The sequence below is a fragment of the Lissotriton helveticus genome, chromosome 8 (genome assembly GCF_964261635.1).
Source record: "Lissotriton helveticus chromosome 8, aLisHel1.1, whole genome shotgun sequence".
Taxonomy (NCBI): domain Eukaryota; kingdom Metazoa; phylum Chordata; class Amphibia; order Caudata; family Salamandridae; genus Lissotriton; species Lissotriton helveticus.
The window spans coordinates 1,182,902,369-1,182,921,034 of NC_136069.1; the positions used below are offsets into that span (position 1 = coordinate 1,182,902,369).

Genomic DNA, 18,666 nt, shown 5'->3' on the forward strand with positions numbered 1-18,666 from the left:
GAGAGAGTTAGTCAAAACTCAATCCGATGTATCGTTTTTCTAAGTTTCATATTATTTCTCAGCCTTTTGACTTCCTGCACTAGTTACGCATTTTATCTGTGTTTCCCGGTTTCACATGTAAATAAGTCTGCTAATGCTACAGTAGAGCACACGTTTAGTGATCTGCCTCCTCATGAACTGTCCTACCGCCTCGCTATGCGTAATAACTCATTTATCCGCATGTTACATTACTCACACCAGACCAGCAATGCCACTAATTGTTGGGTGTGTGGTCGACTCCCCCCTTTCCAGACACCGAAGGGAGTTCTGCCACTTTTTCCTTATCCTTTTTCACATAATGGTTCGTGTGGAGCATGGTCCACGTTAACGTCATCCTCAACAGATATGTCTTTTCTTAACAGTACATGTTTCCCAGACAAGCAAGGTCTTCCCCACAGAACCGGTTTAGATCTAGAAAATGAAGTGTATAATTTAGGTAACTATTCTTCGAATTTTATGGTCCTGAATGTTCAGTCTGATACTACTCCAGACTTACCCGCTATTTCAGTACTACCAGTCAAAGGCGAATTATGTGTCCGAAATAATGGTTCCATACATGTAGGACATAGTGATTGTACTACTGTTGTCAAGTATAGTGACAGTGGGAAATCTATTTTTAAAGCTTCACGTCATTCATATTTTATTTGTGGTCAGACCGCATATGTTCGTCTGCCCCTCGATTGGGAGGGAACCTGTTACATTGCCTTCCTACTGCCACCAGTTTTTCTAGCCCCACCTGATTATCATAGAAATACACATCTAGTACACATTAGACATAGAAGGGAGTCCCCAATTGTCGATTACACTGAAACTACTCTAGAACAATATACAGATTTCAATAAAGGTTTCTTCTTCTTTATAGGCCCTGTCCAGAATAGTAAGTTAATCCGTAGATTAACAAGAACCCTTGAAGCTGTAGTAAATGAGACTGCCTCTGCTCTAGGTAACTTAACCGAAGAGCAATCTGCTATGAGATTTGTCGTTTTACAGAATCGTCTCGTCCTTGACGTCATACTGGCCGATAGGGGCGGGGCTTGTAGAGTCATCGGATCTAGTTGCTGCATTTTCATTCCAAATAACGCGCCGTCTGTTTATTCAGCTATAACCAGACTCCATAAAATTGCCCATCTGATACACCAAGATCCAGGCACCTGGACATGGTCCGGTTGGTTCTGGAATATAATTTCCGCATGGGGATGGAAAGTCTTGTCTTTTCTAGGTATTGCAGTAGCGATCATATTTAGCTGCTGCCTCTGTATACAATGTGGCCCTGCGATTTGCGGCATTTGTGCTACCTCTTGTATTCCTAGTCCCAAGCCCCGTTCTAGATCCCGTTCCAGGATAATTCGAGACGAGCAAATGATACTGTATGAAATAATAGATGGTATCATGAATATTGATGTTTCCTGATGGAAACGTAGTGACAAGGAGGGAATGTGGAAAAGTAAATTTTGCCATGTTCTGTGTCCCTACGTGTCATCCATCATATGTTATGTGTGCATGATTAAATATGCATATGTACTCCCCATGTCCGATTAATGACGCAATTACAGTTGTGTCCCCCTCTAGTATGCTAGTTTCCAGTCCTCGTGAATACTACGAATATCAGGCCTATGTAAAGTTACGTTGCCACGTTTCTCAGTGTGCACGTTATTCTATTATAAAGTCCCCGTTTCTAGGCCTCAAAAGGGCCCGGACACCAGATTCAGCTCCTGTCTCCTGAAGCCTCGCTGAGGAGCGATACAGCCCCCACCTGTATCCTCGACCTTTCACTTACTTCCTGCCTCTCAGTGCCCGGTCCAGCCTGGCTCAGTCTCTGAGTCTGCCAAGAATATGTTATGATTCCAGTTATCAGTTCAGTCCTCCTTCCCTGCATTCCTAAGCTACTGAACTGCATCAATAGTTTCCGTCATTGTCTAGCCTTCACGTCTCCACGTTAGAGAAATACTGCATTTAATGGTCATTTAATATTCTTCATCACGCACTACATGTAGAATAATGCATGGTCCAGTCTTAGAATCAAGTTAGCCTTTCCCCTCCTAACTTCTAGTTTATATCAACATGTTCTCTAAACATCAGATACTAGATAGGGTTTAGGTACATGTCGCTCCGACTCTCCAGACTTCAGTCTCTGCTCCTAGCACAGAGTTCATAGCCCCCAGCTTCTCCTAGTAATACGTCATTGCCAGTTTGCGCGCACCATCAGGTTAGAGGTCCCGGCTCCTCAGGTAGCCCCCTCCATGGTTTCCGCCCCATTCATGACATATTCTGTTACGTTTGCATCACATGTCTATGTATACGCCCAGTTACACCTCTTTTCCCCCTTATCTTTCGCGACTGCTACGCGTCACACCTTCTGCTCCACCCACTGCTACGCCTACTGCAATGTAATGCTATGTGTTCACGTTATGTATATATGCTCATGTATTGTTATTAAAAGTCAGCGCGCTCATCCCAGATCGAGCCCCAGCAGCTGCTGGGCCCTGTCATCCTATTCCTATGCAGGTTGTCCTGTTCCTGTCCTTATGCTGTAATAAACCTGCAAAACTCCTACTACCTCGAATTTTGACTCTTATTTATTGAGCTATCTGTTATGATATATGTCTAGTCAAAAATAGGGTATTATTTATTTATTTACCACACTATGACCCTCTCCTCAATTGTACGATGGGCTCTGGTTCCAGCACCCACCCTATACGAGAGCACCAAAACGAGAGGGTTGTGGTCGCTGAAGCTGCTCCATTCTATCCCTGCACTGATTATTTTATTTATCAGGGATCTCGAAGCCAAAATATAATCTATAATAGATGAGCAACCCCGACCCTTAAAAGTTGGTGGAAGTGTGCCATCCGACTGTGGGTCTATCATATTAATGGTATGTTCTAAGTCATACTTAAGCCGAAGTAGACCAAGAGCCAGTCCCGTGGGTGTATGAGAGAAATGCGGTCCCTTCTCCATTGGGCATTGTGACCAATCTGAATTTGCCTTAACCAATGCCGGACAAAGGTGGCAGTTAAAGTCTCCCATTAAAAGCAGCCCATAAGACTGCCCCTTATTTTGGGATGTTGTTTCTTGTCCCAGCCTCTGGTCTAATTCAGCTAGTAGCGGGATATGGTTGTTTGTTGTCTCAGTGTTATAGATGTTAAAAACAGAAAATCTTAGCCCCTTTCCAAGGAACCGAACTACCTGGATCCCATGTGAATTCCAATCTGGGGAAGACCAGGTGCCTGGGAGGTCTAAATCTACGTAAATGGACAACCCGCCCATTGCTCTCCCTGATCTAGATTTTCGGGCGGGAACAAAAAAACACTTGTACCCCTGTAGATGGTAATTGTTCACCAAAGCCCATGTCTCCTGAACACATATAACATGAAATTTCCTAATGAAATCAACCCATTCCTTGTTGTTAAATTTACCCGCTATCCCCGCTACATTCCAGGAAATCAGTCTCACTCCCTCCCCCCTCCCTTCTGAACCCTCCTGTGGATTTGATGGTATCTCCTGTGTTGACCCTTGCATAGCCAGCCCATGTCCCCCTCCTATACATTCTATGGCTGTAGCCTTAGGTTCAACACACCCGGGTTTCCCAACGCCAGTCATTAGAGTTTGCTGAGCATGAGAGCTTCGCTCTACCCACACCTCTGCCAGGACGCCCTTTTCCATATAACCCTGGGGGGCATTATCCATTTGTCAATCTACCCCCTCTAGATCGTTCAAGCAATTAAACCGATTATAGGTGTGAAAGGGTGGTTCTGGTCGGCCAAATAAAGGTCTAGGGTTAAAATCCTGGTGTCTCCCCCTCCTGCCAACCCTCTCCCAGTTGTTTTGCATTTGTGGCGGCTGCAGTGGGACAGGAGTGATGGGAAAGAAGAAAGACACCCGAAGGGTTTGAATGGTGGATTCCCTAGATCTATTTTTCCCTTGGCATATATAGGTCACTGTTTCTGTGTCCCTAAAACTCACCAGTATACAGTCCCCTATAATGGATTTATGTGTTCTCCCCACCCATGGCACCCTTCTTACCATTATGATTTCATTATTAAGGTGTATCGGGAGGGGTCTATTTATGTTTAGCCACTTAATGACCCTGCTTTTCAGGGCACAAAAATCCTCGGTTTCACCTACTTCAAGTGGGAGAACACCTGCCATGACTACAGTAAAATCATTAGTCTCAGGAGGTAGGTTGGGCCTACGTGGTCTCGAGGGAAGCTTCATTAGGGGGATCAGTGTGGTACTGTCTACTGGCTGTGCCGGATAAACCGGGCCTGAAGGGGGAATGGGAATGTTAAAGTTAAGGGGCCTAGTTGGTGCAGGCTTGTTCCTTGAGGGATGTTGCGAGACCGCCGCATTTGCGGCTTGTGGAGGGACTATGTTTGCAGCACTATTTACAGGCTGTTGGGGGGCTAAAGTAATGGGAGTGGGTTCTGGATGCCTTCCCTGATGATCAGCCGGGATTTTCAGACTACCTAGTGTGGTCTCCAGAATGGTTAGTCTGATCTCAATCTTTTTTATACTCTCGCTAATCGGTAATAATAGAGACCTTAGCAAGAATTCCAAGTTCCCAAGCGGGACAACAGAAAGGGGGACATTAGCGATATTGGTTCCCATATTTGTTATCGAGGCGGGAGCTAGATCATCCTGGGCAATAGGTTTGGAGTGTGAATCAGCCGGTAATTTCGGTGCTAGTACGGGAGGTTTAGTGGAAGACTTCCCAAAATCCAAATGAGAGATTTTTGGTTTGCTCCTTCCCTGGGCTCCCTTCGATTTCCTCCTACGTTTGTTAGGAGGAGGCCCAAGTACTCCTTGCGCGGTGGCTGGTCTGGGTTGAGCTTTCCTAGCCTTAGGGGCTAGGGGGGGTTGGGAGACTAAATCAATGGTCACCCTAGTGGGGCTTGGACTAGTAACTGGAGCTATACTCATGGCTTCAACTGGTGAGGTGTTCATACAATCCCTCAGCAGGAGTGGGACATCGTCTATTAGGGACAACTCCTCCCTAGGCGTGATGGATTGGTCTCCAAGGGGGGTATTTTTCAAATTATCTATTGAGCGTCTCCTTTCTGCCCTTAACCGGGACAGATTACACTCTTTGTCCCCCTCCCCCCCGCCTGCGAGAAATAATTCTCTAGAGTCCTGCTTTTGACACATCCCGGCTTCAATGGAGTGCTCTCCTTTGCCGGGGACGGCATTATAATAGTACAAAGTTATATTCAGCCGGGGATTGTAGCAAGAAGTGCGACAAGGAATTGAATACGCAACAAAGGGGGTAGGCCCAGCCCGGCCTCCTTCGGCCCCGGACGGCCACAGACGGTCCCGCCCTTGTCCCGGGCTTCTCCCGGGACGCTCCCGCGCGCTCCCGCGCGGCGGGTATACTAAGGTCTTTAAGTACCTGTTGACGTTATGGGCGGGGGCGTGGCCGGCAGGGAGAGCAGCCAGCTGTTGCTAATGGGGCACGCAGGGGCTCCTGGTCCACGGAGTCCCTGCTTCGCTCGCAGCCCTGCCGGTCCGGAGAACAGCCCAAAGTCAGCAGCCCCTTGAACACTACCGCGCTGCGGGACCCGCGTAGCGGGTCCGGCGAGGTAGAAGGTATTGCCCGGTGTCAGGAATCAGGAGTCAGGAGGACTTCAGCGGTCCGGTGCGGCTTCAGGTGAAAGAGAAAAGAGTGTCCCGTTAGGACGCGGGAGATCCCGTCTGTTATGCTCCGTGGGCGGGGGCGTGGCCGGCAGGGAGAGCAGCCCAGCTGTTGCTAATGGGGCACGCAGGGGCTCCTGGTCCACGGAGTCCCTGCTTCGCTCGCAGCCCTGCCGGTCCGGAGAACAGCCCAAAGTCAGCAGCCCCTTGAACACTACCGCGCTGCGGGACCCGCGTAGCGGGTCCGGCGAGGTAGAAGGTATTGCCCGGTGTCAGGAATCAGGAGTCAGGAGGACTTCAGCGGTCCGGTGCGGCTTCAGGTGAAAGAGAAAAGTGTGTCCCGTTAGGACGCGGGAGATCCCGCCTGTTATGCTCCGTGGGCGGGGGCGTGGCCGGCAGGGAGAGCAGCCCAGCTGTTGCTAATGGGGCACGCAGGGGCTCCTGGTCCACGGAGTCCCTGCTTCGCTCGCAGCCCTGCCGGTCCGGAGAACAGCCCAAAGTCAGCAGCCCCTTGAACACTACCGCGCTGCGGGACCCGCGTAGCGGGTCCGGCGAGGTAGAAGGTATTGCCCGGTGTCAGGAATCAGGAGTCAGGAGGACTTCAGCGGTCCGGTGCGGCTTCAGGTGAAAGAGAAAAGAGTGTCCCGTTAGGACGCGGGAGATCCCGCCTGTTATGCTCCGTGGGAGGGGGCGTGGCCGGCAGGGAGAGCAGCCCAGCTGTTGCTAATGGGGCACGCAGGGGCTCCTGGTCCACGGAGTCCCTGCTTCGCTCGCAGCCCTGCCGGTCCGGAGAACAGCCCAAAGTCAGCAGCCCCTTGAACACTACCGCGCTGCGGGACCCGCGTAGCGGGTCCGGCGAGGTAGAAGGTATTGCCCGGTGTCAGGAATCAGGAGTCAGGAGGACTTCAGCGGTCCGATGCGGCTTCAGGTGAAAGAGAAAAGAGAAAGAGAAAAGAGCAGCCAATCGCAGAGGGTCCTAAACTGTGACTTACCCAATTAATATACATTAAAGAGGTCTTATGAATGACCATTTTGCACTATGACCTATTAGTTCATATGTCGCATTGTAAATTGCATCCCCGCTCGTAAACCACTTGGTGTGTAGATTGCATATTTCTAGTTTGCACATGGGAATAGAACTTTAGGCTCCAAATATTTGCTGTTCCTGGATTTTGACAATAAATAAACACCTGAAAATGAAAAAAATAAATACCAGTATTTGTAAAGCGCAGAGCTACCTCCGAAGTGGTGTCCACACCTCTTACACCTGCAAAGTAAGTCCTAGGCCCTGATTGGTCTCTTTGGTAAGGATCTGGTCATTTTAGGTAAGCGAGCCAAGAGCTGCAAAACTTTTTTTTTCTTTTTTTTTCATTTTTATAATAACTGCACCTTGAAATCTTGGCTGATTGGGTAAAATGTATTTTATTCTTATTCAAAAAGTTTTTGTTTTTTTGATGATTTAGTAATTGGTGTGCAGCAAGATCATACAGATAGTCCATGTTGCATGAAGCTGAAGGAATCCAAGACATGGGGACTGGAATGTCCACACACACACACACACACACAAATATCAAGTAGTTGGGAATGGAGAGCTACCTTTTAGTTGTGCTAAAAAGAGAGAACAACAGAGAAGACCGTTTATCTATTTATTCATCTCCAAAAGGAGAAGCATAAAGCAGACGGATAAGAATATTGTGGACCTCAGAAATGTAGAAGAGTGAACATGTTCTCAAAAAATAAATGGATATGCTATTTTCTTTGACCCAGATGCTTAGTAGTTTGGCTTTATTGTGTGGATATTGTATTAAGACCTTAGGATTGGTACTTCCACACACCTGTCCGCCACTGTCTCAGCAAATTGCGCCATATTGTTTCCCTCACCACTACAGTGATGCCATTGTCACTGTTACAACACTCTTCCACCATAAGGTTGTGGGCCGTCAGTACTTGTCCTCTCTTTGTACTCAGGTAGGATAAAATGCCATACTAATCTTGGTGTAGAACAGCTTTGATGTGTTGGTCTGTGGCTGTAAGAAAGGCTTAGCAGCTTCTTGTACATAGAGCTGTCATGTAAAGCATCTATTATAACTGTTGACTGTTGGAAAGTTGAACACAGTGTTGCCACTTATGAGTAACGTATCTGTTGTGGAGATTTCTGAGTTTGTTATCATTGCTGGCTTCACGTAGATGTCAAATATGGACCAGTGAATTCTGTAATTCTGTGACCTATAATGATGGGTTCTCTCCATGAAACCGACAAACCCACCCCAAGCCCAATGGCCTCTTCGCTAGACTGACCCATTCACTGCTGTGTGCAAAAGCCTGAAACTCAAACTCAACTGTGTAGGTTCTTTGCGGCATGATGTAAGGAGCGGTGTTGCAGGGCAGTGGTGCCGCCCATGTTGTTCATCAGTGGCGTAGCTAGACCTACTGCCACCTGGGGCTGCCCCTAAGTTTGCTGCCCGGTGCAGGTAAGAGTGGGGGGTGGGTACAGACGGATTACTTGTTCTTGGGGGTTGGCGCGATGGACAACTTATTCTCGGGAGGTGGTAGTAGTCGACAGACACAACTTGCTCGCCTCCCCCAATAAGAGTGAAATCCCCCACCCCCCTGCCAGCTAGGCCACTGTTGTTCATTAACTTTTCAAACAGCTCAACCGTGTTCTGCCATTGAGGGCTTGGCTTCATGAAAAGTACTGTTCTTAGGTAACATATTCCATGCTGGGTATGGATTGTCTTCTCTCAGCAGAACATGTATTCCGACTTTGTATGTTTGTTCTGTGTTTTAGGAAGGGCGCTGAAAATGTCACCACCCACTCTGAACAGCAGAAAGAGAAAGAAAAGCAGGGGTTTTTCAGAGCGATGAAAAAGAAAAAGAAGAAGACTCAACCTGTGAGTTCAAAAAGTTATAAAAAAGCTCATTTCATATACGACTGTCCTCGTTGGAGTTAATGAAAGTATGCGCCTGTATTTCAATTTAGTGCGCTTTCCTGTAAGTGGTATTGTGACATTTCGTTTTTGTTCGTCTACTAAACATTTTTGGATATCTGGTTACCCCGAAAACACAATTACCTTTCTAAAACTCTGTTCATTATCTTTGTAATGATAACTTTGTCAGGCTTGTTACGAAGAAAAAAGAGTTTGTTTTGCATTCATGTTAGTTGTATTCATTTCGAATGGTATATCACTTAGACTTCTAGTTATCCCATATCGAGTGTCTTAGGGATCTTTGTGGTTGCAGTCAAAGGCTTCATAGCAATGACAATTCATGAATGTAATAGTATGTCCCACTGCTAAGGACATTAACAGAGTGAACGCCCTTTCCAGAGTGCCTTCAAAGCTGTTAATTGCATGCCCTGCATTTATAGTCGAAGATACATAAATATGAGAGGGGCATTTAACAGTTCTAAATGCCTGACAGCATGTGGGCAATAAGGCTATAGCCTTCTGTCCCCTAGTCTTACCAAATACAGGCAGTCCCTTGTGTTTTTTCCCGGCTTCACACCCTCACTGAACTTATAATGTGGATAGGCCAAAATTAGGGCTAAAATCCTAAGCATGCTGGTAGGGCAAATCTCAGCATTCCATACAAAGTTAATCGTTTTTGCTTGTGGGCAATAATAGCTCTGAATTTCCTGCTTTAGCAGTTATGACCCCGAGCCACAGGCGAGGGTCCGTAGTTGTGATTGTGATGGGTGTGAATTTACACCTGCTGTTGCTCCACCGATAAGGGCAATAATACGATTAGCGCTCATTGCCAGTTCCCAAAATAGGAATTTTGATCTTTCCAGAAGCTGTGAAAAGAGGAGTGGATATAAAACGCAGACATCATGGAAACCGCTTTTTCATTCAACGCTGCTGCTCTGGTTGGCACCATTGGTACTTTCGTTCACGTTAGCCTTCGTTGCCGGTGTATAGCAACTCCACCCTTTTCTTAAAGGGAAAGGCCATCCCAATCAAGCACATAATTTTTGAAAAATAAACAGTGATCTTTGGTTGATTGGGCTTACTTTCCCCCACAGAGAAGCAAAGGGTGGAGCCTATACACTGCAGTAGTGAAGTGAGAGTTCCTTTACATTTCGCTGCAGCACTGAGGGAGAAAGCTGGAGCAGCAAAGCTCCCTGAATAAGCTATTTTCTGTTATTTCTTTGTTCTCAGCCCGTCCACTCTAAATAGGGCGGATGGGGTCTGATGCTTTGACCAGTGCCCCTATGTCCGCCAGGTATTGGTATAAGATTTCCCATGGCCGAGGCAACATTGGCTCCAACTTCAAAAAAACATTGCGCCACTGTGATTCAAAAAGTACGGGTAAACCACAACGTTATGCCGCATCCATCATGTTTTTGACGGAGTGCCCTGTCCTCCAGACTTCAAATCAGGCCCTCATTCCTAAATTCAGGTGGAATGATAACTACAAGATCAATAATTCCACTTCACATCAAAATGTTTGTGAATTGGACCCAATCACGGTACAATTCAGTGGTGTTCTTTTACATTGAGGTCTCTTTCCTTTCTATTTACTTTGTTAAATACATCGTTATATGAAGAGGTGCCTGGCATGAAGTTCCAATTCAAAGTGTTATGTGGTTTTATTTGCATATACCTTACCCTATATATATCCATGAAGAGTTTGTTGCTGTCCATGTGTATTAGCATGTGTGCTTATTAGCATTGTCATCTCATTGTTATGACTTATATGTTTACATGTGTTTGTAAGTTTTCACTTGAAGTTACAATCTAGCAAGAGGCCCATTGCACTGTAAACAGGGAGGCGTCACATGGAGACAGAAAGAACCAAGAAGCCGCTTTGTGACCCCTGTAGATAGAAACAACAAGGACCCCATTCCGCAAAGCATTTCCTGTGACTAAGTGTGACTCATTCTCTGAAACCCAGAAATAAATCACAGATAAGCTGGAAGTAAGTCACCATTCCTCACAGGAGACCCTTTGAGAATGTGTTTCTTAGACTATACAAGCACCTAAATAACACTTGGAGGCCAGATTTAGATATTGGGAAGACTACCACCGTCCCAAGTCGGCGGCGGTTCCAAGAACTCTTTCAAGCTGATGGCGGTCCACCCACCATGTTTAGAAGTTGTGGCAATAGACAGTAGACCGCTGCTGCAGCAGTCTTGTTTTCTGGCTACCAATACTCTGTTGCCATCAGGCCGATAGGTTTGCGCCAAGGCGATTTAGATGTTCCTGTTGTGCTGGTGGTGTCGTTGTGGCAATTTGTTGATGGAGTGAGTTCCTTGTGGCGTAGAGCTTGGTAAGTACAGTATATAAATGTGTCAGTACACACGTGTCATGTTTTTATATATAGGCAATGTGTTATGTCCTTTTGTGTTACATATTGCATGCCACTCACACAACATACTCACAGTATTGAATGCCCACCCACAGGCACCACTACCACAACATCCCCAAGCACCACAACAACAAATTTTTTTTAAGTGTCAACAGGTGTGTTCAATTCACCTTGATAAGTAGGGAAGTGAACATTCCTGCATGACACCTAAGAAAAATATTGCATGTAAGAGCAATGCAAAAATATACAAGGCTACAGCAATTGTCAACACATGATACATAGTAGCAATGGCTTAACAAAACTTAAGTGGGCCCCACTGCAATGGACTTGGAGGTGGTCCCCAATGCTCCAGACCCAGTCAGGAGCTCTCAGTCCAGGTGCCCGTCACCCGTGCACTGTGCCGGAGGGCTACCCCTGGAGCTCAGGGCCTCCCGCTCCACGGGGGCTGCAGGGCCTATTTTTACGCCAGTGCCTAGTAGGACAGTTGTACAAGTAGCTTACTGTAATTCTTAGCGACAACTGAGTCGTTTGGCGTCATGGTAGAGTTGCAGGGTATGGAGGGACCTGGACATGGGGGTACAAGACGGAAATGGAAGCGGGAAGCAGGACAAAGTTACTTTTTTACCTCATTTCCTCAGATTCTGCCAACTCAAAGTAGGAGAAATTCCCACAACAGTTGCCTTGTTGGAAAGGCACATCATAAACAGCTCGGCAGGACTCTTCACTGGAGTCCTGCTACCAGCTGCTTCTATCTATGGTGCTGTCGACGCAGATAAAGATTCCTGGTCGAGTTGGCGGGACTGTTGTGGTCTTTCACCCATGGACCCAGCAACATCTAAATCGGACTGGGGGACCGCCAAGCCAGCGGGGGGGAAGACTATCGAAAAAGCAACAGTGGGACCTGATCTGCTATGCTCCAAATCAGGCCCTAGGTTACAAACGCTGTCAGCTTACCATCAAAGGGGCACATCAGCCATGCTGTTCTCCCTGCGAAATATAAAACGTTTGTTGGAAGATCACTCAGCTTGCACAGCCCCTTAGTCTGAAACTTACAGATTTAGGAAAGGTCTGTGGTCCCACCATCTGTTCCTCCCCTACCTTGAGTGTGACATCAGAACGTGTCACTGACCAGCACATCGCCTTAACATAAGCAGAAAAAATCAATCCTTTGTTCCCATCCTGTCCTAAATCCTTTAAAATGGTGAATACGTGATTTGAGAGCTTTTTAAAAAATCCCATCAAAATAACTTACATCAGAGAACATGTCTCACCCTCATTGTGAGTGATATGGAGAAAGGTGCAATATTTTTTGTACCTGATGAAATCCCATAGCACAGATGCATAATTCATCGGATGCGATTAATACCAACTGTCACGAGATTGGGAAATAACATGCAGATTTTGGTGCAGACTGAAACACTTCAACAAAAAGTGTATTTTATAAACCAGGAGCTCACAGTTTCTTCAGGGGCGGTGTAAAGTATCCAGTGCTGTACCAGCCCTTTTTCTCTATCATTTAATGATAGCGTGCTCCCAGACACAGGCAAAATGAACTGTCGAGTAAAATGCTTAGTTGGCTTGTGCTCTCTCTACCTGCGTAGAAATTGCGGCAAAGCTTTTTTTTTTTAAACTTGTTGGTCCATCTAAGATTCCCAAGTGCTCAGTGTTATGTTGGAGGAGTTGTGCACATTCAAAACCCATGATGGCAGTGGATTCACACTGCACACCATTTATCACCTTTCATAACTTTTTGACCAGGTCAGGGGGCCATGCCCTGAGCTCATCCTGCTCTTTAAAAAATGGAAAAAAAATACTGACTCCATTTTCAGATGTATATTCAACCAGAAAAAGACTTACTATTAAAAATACTCACTGAAGCCTGCAACTCAGGGGCAGTCTCCCACTCTCCCTAGTTCGTAAGTTAAATACCAAGCCCCTTTACAATATTTTCGATACATGAAAAAGTAACAAGCTACTACGGAGATTGAAATTTCTAGTGGAATTTAAAAAGATGTTTTGGAAAAAAAACGTTTACTTTCATTTTCAATTTCCAAACATATGCTTTTGATCCTGTACAGGGAATCTCTGCTTTGAGTGCAGCCTTTTTATGCATGAATTTAAAAGGCTGGTTGACATGTTTATAGTGGAGTGACTGGCTCATCAGAGGGGGTAGGAAGGAGCCGAGTACTGACTGTTTTTGGTGTTTGAAATAACTATTTGAAAATGATGTAAAACTAAACTTCCTGAAAAGTCGGGAATAGCAGGGAATATACTTCACTGATGATGTCACTTGGACTATGCATAGAGAGAGAGAGGTCTGTCAGAAAGTCTAAACCTGCACTAGACTTGTCCGAGTACTTTCAGGCTGTAAATGTACTCACCCAGTGGAGGAAGAACTCAGTTGTGTATGCCACTAGTATTAAAGTGTATATTTAGCATATTTGTATCTTATATTGCAGACGGACTCCAACGACGGGGAGAATCCCAGCATCAGGAAATCTCTCTTTCCTCTTTTCATGTCAAGGAACCATTTAAAACATAGTTCCTCTTTGAAAAAGCTTCCTGTAGTCTCTGTTCCTATGGTATTATTTTTCTTTATGAGTATCCTTACGTTCACAACTTGCAATCGGCTGGCCTAAGTTGCATGAATGTTGCTTTTGGTTTGAGCACATTTTCCTTTTCTGCTAGGTTACAGTTGGGCTTGTTGTATAAACTCATTTTAAGCCACAATCTGCTTCCCCATGTTTTAAAAATGCGAACGAAGTGAGCTGCAGTCTGTCGAAAAGAAAAGTTGCAGGCACACCATGACCTAAACTATGTATTGCAAAAAAATATCAGCTGATTTCAAGTGAAGAAAATACTCACATTTCCACCTTTGATTAAACTAGAAAGAATACTCAGATGTTTAGTTGGTGAATACAAAACATAAACATACTATCCATTACATAAGTAGCTTAACGAGATATGTGTGTTATAGGTCGTTCGTTTTGTCACCACTGTTCAACATTGAATGTTGTCTCAAAGTTTGTCTCTAAAATGTCGAACCACTTTCACCAGATCACCTGTCTCGAAAGAGCATGAAGGGCAGCCTAGGAGAAATATTTAAACATAGCACAAGTGCAGACCACTGCTTTCAAGAGGGAATGAAAACCATTACAATGGAATGGGGGAGAGCTGTTCGCCCCTTAGCTCTTCACTGCCATTTCAAGATGTATTTGTGTATCCCAATAACATGCCTTGGCTGCTTTTGTGATACATTCCCAACAACAGCCAACACTACAGTGTGGTTTGTACTAGAGCTACTTTCAGATGTTTCCCCGAGCACTGTATCTGGATTGAACGAGGTGCCGGTGCTGCTGCAAAATCATAGGGGCGCCATATGAAGTTTGTGACCAGTGGCCAACAAAAGCTTCCGACAGTCCTAGAGGAGACTTTATATAATATAATGGGTTCCACAATGGATTGATTAGACATATGAGCTGATTTAGACACCAGAGTGTGGATTTGATTGTGTCAGAGCAACAGAGTAAAATACTTCTTCGCCTTGATTAAGTAACCGCCCTACAAGTTCACAGATGGTCCCCGCTCCAGCGGACATCTGTTAGATTATCAGGAACCGCTGTTATGGCAGTTCCTATCAATGCAATGTAAGTGTGCTGTGCTTCTCCGTGAACAAGTTATTTTAAAGATCAAAATCTCAATGCAGAATTTTCTTTTTGAAAATGTAAAAGCAATGATCCCGTTGCCATGGGAGATTTCTTCCATGACGTGGGGCCATTACAATGTTTTTACCTTCACCTACTGCCACGTTTTGGATGGCGGCGTGTGAAAGTAAAACTGGCCATTGTCCCCCCATTCTAAATCGAGCAGGCAGAGAAGTGGCCAAACCTCCGACATCCCGAACTCCTAAGGGCCATAAAAAGAGAATAGCGGGAACGGAGTAGTCTCCATTGCTGACCTATTTAAGTTCTTCCTGACTCTAAATGAGACGGGCACATCTTCTCTTTGGCGAAGAGTGTATTACGTCGTGACGGAATACAGTCTCTGCCAAACTCTAAATCAGGCCCATAAACTTTTAGTACTACAGAAATACATATGCCATTATTGGACATCCCAATGTAAATGTTTGTGGTGCAGGATTTTTTTGATAGACCTTGGTTTTTTTTTTTTAATTGGTGTCAGTATTTCCATAGCAAAGACAAATATGACCAAGGAAACATGTTATGGCTTAAGAAATTATGAGATGATTTATTGTGAAGTGCACTTCTATTCATTCTATGAATCGTGCATACATTTCAAACACGCTCACAATACTATTAAATGCATACTGTGTTACGCAATCCTTGTAGTCATTGATTTAAAATATCCATTTATCACCCTTAGGTTGTTCATGTGAGTTAAGAATTCATGTCTCTTGGGTGAATGAATGAAATGGCATTTATCATGCGCAGCTATGCCCAATGGGCGTCAAGGCGCCTAAATCAAATAATTCGCTGTCAGTAGTCAGAGACAGAGCTTACTGGTATGCTCCAATAAAAAGCCAGGTTTTCAATGACTTCCTAAAAAGATCAAGCGAAGGCAGTGACTTGATCTCAAGGGGGAGTGAATTCCACATCTGGGGTGCCAGAATGGAAAAAGCTTTGCTCCCCCATCTAGCCTTCTTAGCTCGAGGAATCACCAGTTGATTGAGCTCACTAGAGCGCAAGCATCTCTTCGGGACATATCTGGTAAGCAGGGATCCGAGGGCATCAGCCGGACCTGCAGTTAACGCCTTGTATGTTAGACAGAGAAGTTTGAACGTAATCCTTGAGGGAATAGGGAGCCAGTGGAGATTCTTCCTCGCCAAGGTCATGGATGAAAGCCAAGGCAGGGCCAGGGCAAAACGTGCTGCCGCATTTTGTATAACCTGCAGGCGCTGCAGAAGGCCCTTGTTGGCCCCGGCATAAAGTGAATTACAATAATCCAGCCTTGAGCCAACAAGGGCGATCACCACCTGTTTCCGTGCCTGTAAGGAAAGATAATGAACAATCCTTTTCAGGGTCCTAATGACACCCCCACAGGTAGCCACCGTTCGATTGACCTGAAGCTCCATAGAGAGCTGGGTGTCAAAGATGACACCGAGGTTCCTGGCAGATTGTGTGGGTGTGGGGCAGATGCCTAACAGAGGAGGCCACCACTCACCTGACCACATGCCCTGGTCTTTGCCAAAGACCAGGACCTCTGTCTTGTCCCCGTTCAACTTTAGGGAGTTGGAAATCATCCACTCTGCAACAAGTTGCATGCAGGCTCTAAAGTTTGACGCGGCTTCGGTCACAGAGTGGGTCAGGGATACCATAATCTGCGTATCGTCGGCATACGATACTACCTCCATCCCCTGAGATCTTACTAGTCTTGCAAGGGGGGCCACGTAGATGTTGAACAGGGTCGGACTCAATGCCGACCCCTGTGGCACCCCACATTGCAAAGACTTAGCAGGGGAGAGGTACTCACCTAACATGACACGCTGCTCTCGTTGCTGTAAAAAGGAGCTCAGGAGACTGAGGGCCGGTCCTTCTATACCAGCCTCCCTTAACCTAGATGTCAGGGTGAGGGGAGACAGGGTATCAAAAGCCGCTGTAAGGTCCAGCAGCACCAGCACGGTGGACTGACCCAAATCAACTTTCCTGCGGATGTTATCCATGACCATAGTCAAGGCAGACTCCGTGCTATGCAGCTTTCTAAAGCCATGTTGGGACCCATCCAGGAAACCTGAGGCATCCAGGAAGTTAGAAAGATGGAAGTTCAGGTGGGTCTCCAACATCTTAGCAGGGGCCGGCAGGAGGGAGATGGGTCTGAAGTTCTTCAGTACTCCAGGGTCTAGGGTGGTCTTTTTCAGCAGCGGTTTTACAATGGCTTTCTTCCAGAGTGACGGGAAGATGCCTTGTTCCAAGGCTCCGTTCATGACTTCCAGCATCGGAGGAAGGATGATGTCCCTGCAAATCTTTAGTTGTTTCAGAGGGACAGGGTCCAATGGAGAAGACAATTTCGTTTTGTCCAACAGACTATTCAGTCCCTCTAGAGAGAGAGCAGGGAACTGTACAAGGGACTGGGAGGTGTCTCTACTCCAGGATTCCAGCAGATTAATTCGGGAAAGACCCTCAGAACTCAAAGAGTTCCTCTGCGATTGTAGGGCTATGTAGATATCATCTATTTTTTTATAGAAGAAATCTGAGATGTTATTACATAGCTCCTGTGAAGCAACCACAGGGTCTGGCAACTGGAGAGAGCACAGTGAGTCCACGATTTTAAAGAGCTCTTTAGAGGATGTTAAAGAACAGGTTAAATCAGTAAAATAATCCTGTTTTTTCTTGATCACTCTATTTTTGTACTCTCGTAAGAGATTCTTATATAATTCTCGATCTCTGGGATCCCAGGATTTACGCCATCCACGTTCCTTCTGTCTGCATTTCTGCCTAAGAAGCTTCAGATCCGATGAAAACCAAGGGGCAGTTGGCTTCTGTCGGGCTACAGATTTCAAAGAGGGAGGGGCTAGTTCATCAGCGGCTCTGGTGATCGCATCAGAGAGTTCTTGGGCCGACTCATCAACCTTCTGCTGAGATGTGATATTGGTGTTAAGGATAAAAGGGGCGAGAGCCTCATTTGTGAGATTTCTGAAGCTCCTTTTAGAATATTTGAACCTTCGACTTTTGGAGTATCAATCAATCGATTCTCTTGGCATTGTTGTTTGTAAGACTGCTGCATATATCTGGTCAATACGTTTCATCCATCAAAATTTCAGGCCTGCTCAAGGTGGTTACATGGGCACTGCATGGTGCTGACTGGTAAATACAGTTGTCCAAAATGGCCCGCATCACTTGAAAATTCTAAATAGATTGTAGTTTTTTTGACTTTTTGTGCGTTCTTCCTCTAGTGATTGGCAGGCAACGGAACTCCTCTCTTGGGTAACATTCAGAGTTGGCATTGAGGCCGGCATGGAATATACTGCCACGCCCGCCTCCAGAAGTCAGAGGCAGCATTCTCCCCATGTGAGAGGTGAAGCATTGCTTCCCAGGCCCATGAAAGACCAGTGAACTGAACCGCTTGAGAGAGTCCGAGCAGCCGATGAGACCCGCAGAGGCAGGAGTTCATCTACTGGTTGCTTCAAAAACGTCACCAGATTCGACTCCCAGTTCAGAGCTTCCAATCTCGATTATGAAGACCATTAATTCCTTCTGCAGAGAGGAAGAGGATTCCATTCTAATCGGAATAGAACACAAAGATGATCTGCTGCCCCAGCTTTAAAAGTCAAAGAAACAACAATCTACTTTGAATTTTAAAGTGAAAGCAAAGGTAGGCTAATTAGGACAACTGTATCCCACCAGTCAGCAAAATACAGCACTGATGAACGTACACTTGTAACCGGCCTGAAGAGTCCTGAAATCGACACCTCGACCAGATATTTGAAGAGTTCACACACAGAGCAATGCCAAGTGAATGGATTGATTGATACCCCGAAAGTCGAAGACTCAAATAAGAGATAGGAAGGTTTAACTCACATGAACTACCTCAGGGTGATAAATGGACTCTTCAATCATGTGTAGACTCGAATAAACCAATGATTGCAAAGACTGCGTACTACTTAATGCGTTTTATTACTTCGTGTGTATGTTGAAATGTATGTTCGATTCACAGAATAAATTGAAATGCACTTTA

General features: G+C 45.7%; 1 protein-coding gene across 5 annotated transcripts in view; it reads left to right on the plus strand.

The window, feature by feature from the left end:
• CDKL5 (cyclin dependent kinase like 5) overlaps positions 1 to 18,666 on the plus strand; it is a 1,214,907-nt gene that overhangs the window by 1,150,193 nt on the left and 46,048 nt on the right. For 3 of the 5 annotated variants that reach the window (XM_078658112.1, XM_078658113.1, XM_078658114.1), the window contains 2 exons: positions 8,456 to 8,558; positions 13,434 to 13,556. In XM_078658112.1, coding sequence (XP_078514238.1) covers positions 8,456 to 8,558; positions 13,434 to 13,556 — 226 coding nt within the window. The remainder of the gene's footprint in view (positions 1 to 8,455; positions 8,559 to 13,433; positions 13,557 to 18,666) is intronic. The other 2 variants (XM_078658115.1, XM_078658116.1) reach the window with 1 other exon arrangement.